Below are 12,633 nucleotides of genomic sequence, written 5' to 3' on the forward strand. Positions count from 1 at the left end.
AATGACGTAACCCAAATATGAGAAATAGGTGTCAAAGAGGCACAATGTTTTTATCTCCGAAACATGATATAAGATATCTCTTTAATTCAGACTTTTCTTCTGTAATATGGCAATGTTAGTCTAAAAAAAAACAAAAAAAAAAACAATGTTTTTTTTAATTTCCGTGAAATTCTCACTTTTATTTTGGAAATATTATGACTGTAAAAATGAAGACTTTATTCTCCCAAAAACTGTGAATTTATTCTTGTATGTTTACAAACGTGTTCTCCTAATATTGCAATATTATACTTCTAAAATTAGAATGTTTTCTTTTCTTACTCTTGCACCATTGCAACTTCATTCTCAATAAATTGGAAGCCGTTTCTCGTAATCGTTGAACAGTACAGTACTGAATGACTTTTTCTCAAAATATATCTATGACTTTAAGCTTGTAAAATTTACAAACGTATTCTAGCAATCATACAACTTTACAATTTTAGGACTTTATTCATACAAAATTTCAACTTTTTACTTGCAGTATTGCAACCTTATTCTCATGAAATTGTTTCTCATACAATTACAAGTTCTGCTCAAAATTTGTATTTCTTTTTATGAGTATATTCTCACTAAATTGTGTCTCGCAGTCAAACTTTGTCCTCCTTTATCTCTTAATGGTCTGACCTTTTTTTTTACTCCAAAAATTAGGACTTTATTCTCGTCAAATCACAACTGTTTTGTCTTAAAAGTGACTTTTTCCGACGTGTTTTTGTCCAAAATGGCAACAATGACATTACATACGCCTGCCGCACACCGAGCGAAGTGGCTGAACAGAATAGTCAGCAACTCACACTCGCACACCGGGCGATTGACCCTCACACACGTAAAAGCAACTCGCCGCAACCGAAAAACCGCGCGATCCGAGTGCGAGTCGACGTACAGTCGGGATAGCGCGAGACTTCGGCGTCGTGGCTGCCGCCGTTGAGCGGCTGCTTCCCGAAGACCTGCGCGTCGAAGCTGGCGTAGTCGAAGCGGATCCTGCTGTACTTGTCCACGTCCTTGGCCAGGCCGCTCTGCAGGGCGGCCATCGGGTGCGCCAGCCGGTAGTTCAGCTGGCTCAGGTCCAAATTCTTGACCAGGCTCACAACCCTGAGAGCCCACACAAAATCAAGGACGTCTTGAGTTAACCTTTGTTTTGGAAAGCAGCGATGTTGTTTTTTTGTTTGTTTGTAGCCTGGGATTGACCTCATAAAGAATTATGACTTTATTTTCCATTAAAATTATGACTTTATTCTCTTAAAATTTGAACTAAATTCTCTTCTAATATAATAACTTTTAGTACCGAATTCTGGCTTCAATCAAATTCTGACTTTATTCTCGCTCTTAAAATTATAGCATTTTTCTTCTTAAAAGTACAACTTTATTCTTGTGCGATTGCAACCTTGTTTTCACTTTTTTTCCCCTTATTATAATAATAAACAGTTTCTCTTAGAATTACGACATTTTATTCCAAATTTGGAGGACTTTATTTTTGTAAACCTTAGTCTTGTTACATTAAAAACTTACCCTCGTAATACTCCTACTACTAATAATAATATTACTGCTTCATTCACTTTTTACTTTTACTTAAATTATGACTTTAGTCAATTCTGACTTTTCTCCCATAATATTACAACTTTAGTCTCATGAAATTATGTTTTTTAGTAAAATTCAGATTTTAGTCCTGTAAAAGAAATATGAATTCTTCCCAGTAAAATGATGACTATATTCTTGTAAATATTTTTTGGGGGGAAAATGTACACCTTTGTTCTCATAAAATTACAACTTCATCCTCTTAAAATTATAACTCATTCCCCTGTAAAATTATGACTTTTTTTCCCAGGAAAATTATGACTTTCATGTTTTAAAAATTCAGACTTTTCCCACGTAGAATTTCTTGCAGAAATTGTGTGATTTTCTTCTTAGTTTTCTTCTTAGTTTTCCCCCTACAATTTGTTCTTGCACTTTTGCCATGCATCTTATTCTCAAAAATAGATTTTCTGATTTTAAGTGTTATAATGAATTTCTCTTTCGAAATTTGTTTTTGTTTACTTTTTGTAAACTTGCAATTTTAGCCTCACAAACTTATGAACTTACTCTCATAATAATGCAGCTTTATCCTGTTAAAATTAGGACTTTTCCACATTCAATGCTGACTGCAACTTTAGTCTCATAAAATTACGTTTTTCAGTAAAATTCTTACTTTAATCTTGTATAAATTCTGATTTTTCCAACGTAACATTTTGACTTTATTCCCATAAATGTTACGATTTTATTCTAACTTGTTCTCATAATATTACAACTTTTCCTCTTTATGCTTGCACTATCACAACATGAGTAGTTAAGTTGGCTTAGGTAGAAAACATTTTGACCAGCCCCACGACCCGGAGAGCGCACACGAAATTAAAGATGGCTGGGACTCAGATAACGCAGTTAAGCATTATTTTGGAAAGCTTTTTTTTGCACACGTAAGTCTGGGATTTGATGCTGTCGATGCGGCACCCAGGTTGCCAGACTAATTAATATAGCGGGAGTGGGCATCCTGCCCGTGATAAATCCAGCGGGAACAAAGAGTTCTGCTCTTTTATCATTTCTAATAGAGTGGCTGGAGCTCGCAACAGACTGCGCGTTCTGGAGGGATCACTCAATAAAACACAACAAGAGCGTTTATCACTTCTTTGCAGAGCTTAACTTGCACGAGAACCCCCATCACTATCTTCCCCCTCACTCTCGTGCAGTCCAGACTTGCGCGCGCTAACGATTTTGCCGGCTTTTGACGGCGCGTACCTCGGCGAGCGATCGGGCGTTTGTCTGCTTTTCAGGCTCTCGTCCTGAGGTTTGGAGATTTTCACCGCGGCGGCAATGGGGCAGCCCGACAGACTGGGAAGACAATCAAACACGCCGTAAGCCAATCGCTGACACACGCACGTCTCTCTATGGTGCAATATTATTCTTTCTTGATTTATTATTATTATTGTTATTTACCTCCGGTGGGTGCTCCGGTTGCTGTTGACGTGCCCTCTTCCTGTGCACCCGGGAGTTGGACACTTGAGGACGTTCTCGTGCATGGCCAAGACTGAGAGCACCAGAGGGAGAGAAATATTAATATTAGCTCTTTATTGGGAACCATATCTGCTAACTTAAACGGGTGATAAAAGCGGACCCTGAAAGCCTCATGATGATGTCTGAGACCACGAGAGATGTATTAGCTCTTTATTGGGAACTACGTTTGGTAACATAAACATCCATCCATCCATAAATTAGCTCCACCCTCAAGAGTGGCGCAAATGACCTCTAGATTGGGAACGAAATTGTTCGAAATGGACCCTGAAAGTCTAAATAATTGTTTTGATAACTTCTCCCAGCTTATCAGTGAAGAAAAATGACAATTAGCATCCATTATAATACTATAATAATCTTTAGTCTTTTATAAATCCGTTATGTGCTTCTATTTTTTTTTTTTTTTTTTTTTTTTTAACCCAATCCACAGTGAAATAATTATATAGGATCGCCAGATGGAAGTTGAACAAGTCTTGCAATGTTCTCCAGTCCAGGGTTGGAAATGTTGAATTTGCAAGTGTTTCAGTGAGTCACACTAAATGTTTATGAGATGAATATAGAGAGCAGTGAACATTTTAGGCATTCAGCGATGATTTATGTAAGTGCTTGGCGCATATGAGAGCGTGAGAGAAAGTGGCCACAATGTAAATACAGTGGCTTAGTGCAAAGAAAAGACAGCTGATTATATTCTTCAAAACAAAAGCGTCCTTAAGGGCTGCCGTGCATCCTTAGAAACTTCTTTTCTCTCCGCCACATCCTCCAATTAGTTGGCTGCACTTGTCATATTTATTTTGTTCAATAGCATACTAGCTAGACCCTTTGATTCACAAACACTGCCTAGACTCTGCGAGAAAAGTTAATTACTTTTCGGTTGCTTTTGTAACATTTCGCTTTAATGTCCAATGTTTGTGGAGTTTTGTTGGAATGTCTTAACAATCGCCAATATGGGGGGAATGAAAAATACATTTAAAAAAAAAAAAAAGACTTCAATGCGCATAAGAGTCGCACAAATCCTTTAAGTTACTTGTTAAAAGTGATGCATATGTTTGAACTGAATTCAATGTTTAAGAAAGACTTGCTCCCTAAGAGCAGTCAATGGAATGAAATAAACATTTTATGTCTAAATAATAAACACTCTTGTAAACAGTTTGCAAAATTGTGTGCACAGAACAAGAGCTGGAGGAAAAAAATGTTTTTTGTTTTGATTGACACAGAGAGTTATTAACGGACGCCTCCACTCAAATAGACGCCATGCTCCCAAATAATCGGCAAGTGGTAGGGGGGAGGGGGGATAAATAAAAAATAAAAATAATGGTGTTGCCACCAGAGCAGTGGAATGTGAAGGGGGAGTCAGAGGGGCTGTGGCCCCCGGGCATCCACCTGGGTGGCGGGGGGGAAGCATCCAAACAGGTTTGGGTGGGTACAGTATACATACAATACAATATACAGTATATATTTCATAGTACATTTACAAAATTCATAGTACATTTAAAAAAATTCCATAAAAAGAAAATACAAATTAACTAAAGAAAATATAGAAAAATAAATGAAAATGTTATTTTATATATATATATATATATATATACAAAAAACTAAATATGATATATTGCATCTAATATTTTGTCCTAATAAGTTGACCAAATATACCACTGCAAAGAACAATATTACCACATATTGTCCAATTAATACATCTCTAATGGTCTGAGTGAAAAATGAGGTGTTCCTAATGAAGTGGGCAAACGTGAATATTTTTGCACACTCACTCTCTGGAGGAACTCGCACTTTATGAGGACACCCGGACAAACTCCTGTGATGAGGGTACAGTCCGGTCACGTGACCCGTGCCATCGCAGCCCGGCGTGGGACACTTGATGTCCCTCTTGTCCGTCCGCAGAGAGTCTGGGGAAACATTTAGTGTCCATTTACTCCCAATGAAAAGATGCGTTTTGCTACATAAGTACAATAGGAATTTGTTTTACGGGACTCGTTTTGTCCACGAGCCGAGAGATTGAAATATCATGCAAAGCCAGACACTTTTTTTTATATCTATATATAAAAAGCATCTATTAATCTGTCATTTTAGTTAAGGCTGTAGTTGAACACACTTCTTAATGCCCGACCACGGAAAGATTACATGGAGGATTACACATTTAGCCACGGTCATTTGAAGAATCCCGGGGAAACATGAGAGGTACTTTAGCAGGATTTAAGACTTATGGTCATGGTTAAATATCCATTTGATTCCTATCAAAATCCAATATTCGGAGTAGTCGCAATTTTGGTTTATTATTATCATAAGTCTGTTTATGTATTACTTGACTTGTTGCCAAAACGTATAAGCGGCAAAGAGGATTTCAAGCTCGGATTCCTCTCGATTTCTTTTTGCGATTTCTCTTTGCGGCTTCATGAGTACACAATGGGTGTATTGCTTTTTTCTTTACAACCTTGTTTTTCCATAGCAGTTTTCATAAAGCCCTTGCTAAATGCAGGAGAAAATATGATGCAACAATTGAGCACCAAGTAGTTTTTTTTTTTAACTGCATCACGGGCCGGATCTAAAATGTGTGGGCACGTAGTATGCCCGTCACCCTCTGTTTGGACACCTAAGGGTGTTGAAAAAAAATACCTCATTGTGAAGAGGAAGGCGCGCGCGCGTGTGGTTGTGTGTGTGTGTGTCCAGCAACCAGTCCTAGTTCGATCAAATCAAATCAACTTACCTTTGCCCGCGGCGTAGCTGAGCCTGTTGTCTACGTCCATCATGCGCTGGTGCCTCCTCTCATTGGTCATCTGCTCCATGAGGAAGCGGTCCATCTCGCGGTAGGCGTGATGCAAGACCTGCCTCTGCTCCGTCTGCAGCGCGATGGCCTGCTCCAGCAGGCTCAGATTGACTCTGCCGCGGCCCACTTCGAGGCCTCTCTGGCAGAGGCGGTCCAGCGGCCAGCCATCCAGCCGGGGAGACCTCTCCGCCTCCGTCTCGCTGCCCCCCTCTTCCTCCTCCTCCTCCTCCGGCCTGTATCTCTGGAAAACGCCTCCTCTTCTGCTCAGCTCCAGTTGAGGTTCTTCCTTCACAGGTGAAGACTCTTCGCAGGTTCTGGAGGGGCTCGAGCCGTTCATTTTCGCGGAGAAAGCCCAGCGGAGCTCCCTCGGGCTCTGCGGGGACGACGCGCCGCTTAGCCTGTCCTCACTTTGATCTTCCTCTGCTTCTTCCTCATCTTCGTACATTTCCGGCGTGCTGACCTCGCACCGCGGCGAGCCTTCGGGCGTCACCTCGGACCACCCCAGAGAATCGTTGGAGCGTCCGTTTCTGTCCGGCGTGCCATTTATTGGACTCAAGTTTCCATCTGAAACGAGGCATTCATTGTTTTGTGAGCCTTTTTTTTTTCTTCTACAAGCGTAACACAGTTGAGCATAACTGTCCACTGAGGTTCAACATTTTTTTTGCAATGCATTTAACATCACTGCAATAGGTTCACAAATGTACAGCACGATATATACTCTATATGTATTATGTTTAGAATATCTATTCTTCCTTCGCGCCCCCCGTCTTGACGGGACAAACACGTGTTTTCGGTGCGCTCAACAGCAGGATAATAATTTGGATGTAATCTTGCGAAATCCTTTTAAGGTTTTAGAACTTGTGTCACTTTTTCTGCAAATAATACAGTGAGAAAAACATGTTATTGTGAAGAATACATGTAACAGCATAAGGTCGTGGGATTCCCAAGTAATTACTCGCCACTAAGTATATTTTAGATTTACATTTATGAAATGCTTTTTTCTTTTTATTCTTCGTGAGCCGAACATGAAACACGGAATTGAGGAACTAAATTGTTTTGCGTCTGTCCTCTTTTTGTCTGAAGCTACAAAGATTGAAGATGAAGATTACGGGGGATTTATAGTATGTTTCTTTTTTTTATTAAATAATAATTAGTTATGTGTGTTTTTAAGTTGAAGCCAAGCAGCAACATGTTGTCATCTTCTCCAGCACTGATGTCAAAACATAACATCTGATTTGTGGGGATGAAGAGATGGAAAGTGAAGATTCCTGAAAACAAAATGTGAATCAGATTATCTTGTAAGAAGAAATAAAATAAAATAAAAAAAGAGAATGAGATGGCGCTCAATGTTGACTCACCTGATGCATGTTTTTATGTCAGACGGTTCCATGCAATTTTATTTTGCCAGACGCCGAAATATTCCGTTGCGACAACATGTTTTAGAATAGACATTTAATATAGTTTTATTTATTTTTTTAGTTTTTATTTATATATATATAAAACTAGAAAACGCTCATATTTTTCCACACACATACAGTAGTTTCGACAGTACTTGCATATTATGCATTGAAATGTACTTCAGAATCATTCTTGAAATTGTGCATGACAACGCAAGTTTTTATGTACAAATACACACAATTAAGGCAAAAACTGTTTCACCTGCTTCTTTAATTCCAATGGGAAATGGAAAACTACTACGCAAATATTATTGGACAGATTTTTAAACCTGGTTTTGCCTGGATTCATTTTACAACTACATTTTGACCCATTTAACAAGTTTGCTCATTCCTGTGCCCGTCTCATCATCATCATCATCATCATCCTCCTCCCAATCCATCCATCGAATCCTACTTTTTGCGTTGCTCTCACTCTCACGCTGTCTGGCCACTTAAGAGGATAGAAAGTTACAAAAAAAAAAAAAGAGCCTTAACAGAGCATAAGTTTGAAGCATTTGAGAGGATCAAGGGAGATTTGATGGAATCAATCCAGCTGATAGCGTTCCATTGTTAATCAGTGACCGCCACTTGAGAGACACGACTCGTGTTAATAAGTGGTTGTTTCGCATGCGTTTGGAAGGATGACTCTAACCCTCTTTAGCTGACTTTAACGCGCATCGGGCTTCAGCGGATGACCATAAGACCATGGCAATGAAATGACTGGGAGCGCACAGCACGTAGGCCAATGTTGCAAATCATTGTAGCAAGCCACGCAAAACTGAAAACTGTTCCAATATTCCCATTTCACTTCATCCATTTTCTATGTTGCTTGTCCACATAAGGGTCGCGGGTCGCAGGGCTGATATAAACAAACAAACAGAAATTCACACTTACAGTCACACCAATGGACAATTTGAGTCTTCGATTAACCTAAGAAGAATGTTTTTGAAATGTGGGAGGGAGCCAGCGCACCGGAGAAAAACTCACTCAAGCACGGGGAGAGATCACATACCCCGAACTTCAGAATTGTGAGGCAGACGTGCTAACCCTTCGTCTGCCCGATGTAGAATGAATTAATTCCCACGACAAAATTTGGGCAAAGTACTACCGTAATTTCTGGTGTATATTACACTCTCGAGTATAATACGCACCCCCAAAATCGACCCCAAACGTCAGGATAACCCTTCTACCTATGTACAATACGCACTATTGATTTTTGATGAATTTTTGGGGAATGAATGCTTATAATACAAGATAAATTACAGTAATAGAACAGAAACGGAACAGTAACACGCAAATAAAAAATCCCGTGGATTTTTTTTCCAGGAAGCGTGTTCAGAAATACAATTTTAATGTCTAAAAATTCTGCTCCTCGTTTCTAAAAAAATCGAATCTCATTCCACACTGGTATGAAATAATACCAACATTGGTATCGATATTTGGATTGAGGCACCTACTGCTAGTGTAAAGTAATACAAAATACTTACCAGTAAGCCATTCATAATTTCCCTCTGGTTTTTTTTTTTTTTTTTTTAATAAAAGAGACTGAGAAAATCGTATCGCTGTAAATTGTCTAAGTGATTATATTCTACGGATGGTCTGATAAGATTTGAGCACAGTACTGTATGTTGTAAAGACAAATCTACTCAGTGCGAAAAAACAAAGCCAGTAAACATGTATTTACATTCATGCAGCAGACGAAAGGGGTTTTGTTCGGCATCCAGCTGGACACACGCATACACACGGTGAAAAAGGAGAGGGAAAAAAAAACTTGGATCCCCGCGACGGTTTGTGTGTTGGAGCAGGTGAAGAGTTGTCACTCCAGAGTAGCCATTAGCAGCACTCTGCAGCAGGCCGCCACTTGGCTGCAGCTGAACACAGCGCGGCTCCATCCACCAAAACAACAGCCTGATTTTGACGCCTTCCAACGCGGCCGCCGAGCACCTTCCCCCTGCTGCTAACGTTCTCACTCTTACTCTCAATCTTGACAGGAAAAGCAGAAATTAAAGCAATACAAATGTTTCAAATCGCTCAATATAATTCAGTGGGTCCGAATTTTGATAAAGGCCTCGACAACAGCAAGAAAAACATGAGTCACCCTCCAAAAATCAATTGAATTATTATAAGGTAATGTGAACCCAGGAAACAAATCAATTCCATTTCCAGTCAACTCCTCTTGCGGTCCATTTAAACGTGCATGTGTACTATAATGAGCCGTAGACATTATGCCTAATTATGTATTAGACTGTGTTGGAGGGCTTAACAAAAGCTTTTGAAAAGGGACAATTACGTTTGTTGCTTGGTTACGTCGTTAAAAATATACCAAATCAGTACAGATTATAGTGGGCGAGAATGCACGTGTTCACCAAAATGGACAAAATTCAAGTCATTAAGGGCAAGCGGGGGGTGCCAACGTTTTTTTTTAGCCCCTGATAAAAGACAAAATAAAAACATACAAAGTGTTGCTGATGATGCGTGTTGGAGAAGAGTTTTTCCTGCCAATCCTGCCAAGCAGTGTTTACAACTCATTTGTTTTCCGCCACTTGAATTGGAATTGAATTGAAAAAGGATGGGGGGGCCCTGGGGGGGAATTCTCATTTGAACAAGAGTGAACTGGCGCGGGCGCCCATTCACATTCTCATTCTATGGATTCAATGGCTTTGGACCGGCCCATTCAAGGACAGACGAGGGGGTCGGGAAACAAGCTGGCCCTGACCAAAGCGGGCGGCGCCAAGTCCGAACGATCGCGGCCGATCGGCTGTCAAAAACTCGCGTTTATTCGGCGAGACCCAACTAATGTGGCCAGTGTACCGTGCACAATGGCCGCCGTCGACGCCGCTGCCGGTTGGCTGGCTCGGCTCGCGAGGGGAGGGGAGGGGAGGGGAGGCGAAATATGAATGCAACAGATGGGATTTTAAAATTCAGCGTGGATTGTTCATCAAAACAGACAAAACAACAGGACATCTGTTTACCTGCTGGAGTGTCGGAGCTCCTCGCCGCGTCTTTGTCCCGCCGCGGGGCCGGGTCCTCGCTGTCATCGTCGCAGGCCTCGCTGGGGCTGTAGTGGCGCGGCTTCATCAGCAGGGACTTCCTCTTGTTGATGGGGGCGCCCGCCACCCCTTCCTGAGCGCTCCGTTTACGAACCGACGAGCCGTACGGGCTACACACGACAAATGATTACTACTACTTAGAAAGGCCCTTTGCGATCGGGTGTTGCAAAAAATCTTACCTGTTCGTCTCGACAATAAAGTCTTCATTGGTCAGATCTGAATAAAATAAATTACCAAAAAAAAGGTCATATAATGAGATTTTAAAGCATGAAGTATAAGTGAATGCTGAGAAACAAGCAATGCTAAGGCTATTTTACATCCCCAAAAAAAGGATTTTTTACAAGAATAACTTCCCAATCCCTTACTCGAGTGCGACAAGGAAAAAGGGGGAGGGCGGCGGTCTTCAAGTGCCCACTTCTCGGCGCAGATATTTGTGATCTCCTTTACATCATCCGCCCGCGCAGGTCTGCTTGCAATTCCGAATAAACCTCCCAGACTCGAGCTAATCAGTTTCTTCTTCCACCATGTCAAAGACTGTCAGTGCGCTACTAACGCACCACATTTAAAGGGAATGAGAGGAGCCGCTTTGATTGGACAGGATTCAAGTCACCGTGACGGAGCCCATAGCAGCACAGACGTCTCGTTTAGACGCGCCGGAGTGCACCGGTCCACGAAATTACCACGTCGTGCCAAATAAACGCCAGTCACGAAAATAGAGCCCATAATCTTACGAGGATTAAATCGGAATCGACGGGAATAAAGTCGTTGATTTACGAGAATTAAATTGGAAATGTATTTTTTAAAAGACAATAATAATAAATAATAGATAAAATCCTAATCCCTTCATCTAATGTTGCGAGGGAAAAGTTGTAATTTTTATGAGGAAAATATTTTTACTCTTACCAGCATTAGAGAGAGCAGACTTGTATGAGGAAAAAAAGTCATGATAATAAAGTTCAGTAATTTATGAGAATACATTTGTAATTTTAGGGAAAAAAATTAATTTTAGGGGAAATAAACATGACACTGACAAGAAAATTGTAGTCAAGAATGTCATTGTAATTGTATGAGGGAAAAAAGTCATAATCTCCTGGTAATAAACTATAATTTATGAGAATGAAGTTGGAATTTTTACAAGAACAAAAAGTCTGACTCTTATGAGGAAGAACATATAAATACTGCATATAGAGAAAAATATAGGACTATTATGAGAATTAATTTCAGGAAAAGTGAAGGGTTACTTTCTGTGGTCAAAAAAAACTTACAGGTTTTGAACAAAGATTGATTTCTGCATCTTGCTTTGTTCAAAAAGCCACAACATGATTACGTCACGGCATTGCCTCAAAGGAGGCATATCGGCATAACATCTGCCGATAGCTATGGTACATGTTGTATTGTTTTAGCTCCATTTTCATCGTGCTACTGCTAGTTTGCGTCAAATGTAATCGTTGTTTAGCATCAGTGCCTTTCCAGTCAATCAAAAAACTAAACCTTATTACTTTTTGCATTAAAAAAAACAAACAAACAAAAAAAACATACCGTTTTGGAACTATTGGACTTTTTCTAAGCGAAGAGCAAAGGTCAGATTATAGACAGAAAAGCACTTTAATTAAGGGGGGGGGTATACTTGTTTGGTAAAATATTACGATAGTTTTGTATTGTAAATTAGTATCTTAGCCACTAGGGTGTATGATAGATGGTTTCGAGGGATTTAAATGATCTGCTCTAGTGTCAGAACTAGTTTGTGTGTGTGTGTATTTTAACTCAGCAATAACATTTTTCGCATTCAAGTGCAATTTCTATGAGAATTGCAGTTAAAAAAATAAAATAAAAATAGGTGCTTTACTCCATTTATGGCTTGGGGGCAATGACAGCAGGAGAACAAAGATGCGGACACTTCATTGACATCAAAAGCTTTTCATTGAGTCACACGTGTATCCCGTCCTTTGACAGAGCTGACAACGTGATCTAAAAGGGTTAAATCAATTTACCGTCTGAATAATAATACAAATAATTCGCTTTTCATGCATCTCACCAGCATGCACAGGCCTCCGCAAGGCCCCCCGAACACTTGCAATAATGACATTTTCAGTTTACAGGCTTTCAATCACACGTCTCACACGGACGCACGCACACACTCACAAACACACGCGCTCCTTAACTCATTTGAGCTGCGGTTCCAATTGAATGAAGTTATTCCCGTGTGAATAATTAAGCGGCTGCGTGCTGCACTTAAGGCCGACAAGATCGCGCGCAAAATCCACCGTGAGTAAAGTTGGACCTGTACCCCTAAACC

At 40.2% G+C, this 12,633-nt stretch overlaps 1 protein-coding gene across 1 annotated transcript in view; it reads right to left on the minus strand.

Moving 5' to 3' along the window:
• The window catches only part of st18 (ST18 C2H2C-type zinc finger transcription factor), a 52,058-nt gene that overhangs the window by 19,858 nt on the left and 19,567 nt on the right, over positions 1 to 12,633 (minus strand). Inside the window, exons 4-10 of the mRNA XM_061694438.1 lie at positions 10,517 to 10,553; positions 10,260 to 10,447; positions 5,792 to 6,415; positions 4,839 to 4,973; positions 3,001 to 3,091; positions 2,803 to 2,895; positions 917 to 1,125 (exon numbers count right to left, since the gene is read on the minus strand). Coding sequence (XP_061550422.1) covers positions 917 to 1,125; positions 2,803 to 2,895; positions 3,001 to 3,091; positions 4,839 to 4,973; positions 5,792 to 6,415; positions 10,260 to 10,447; positions 10,517 to 10,553 — 1,377 coding nt within the window. The remainder of the gene's footprint in view (positions 1 to 916; positions 1,126 to 2,802; positions 2,896 to 3,000; positions 3,092 to 4,838; positions 4,974 to 5,791; positions 6,416 to 10,259; positions 10,448 to 10,516; positions 10,554 to 12,633) is intronic.

Source organism: Phycodurus eques, chromosome 13 (genome assembly GCF_024500275.1).
Source record: "Phycodurus eques isolate BA_2022a chromosome 13, UOR_Pequ_1.1, whole genome shotgun sequence".
Classification (NCBI taxonomy): Eukaryota; Metazoa; Chordata; class Actinopteri; order Syngnathiformes; family Syngnathidae; genus Phycodurus; species Phycodurus eques.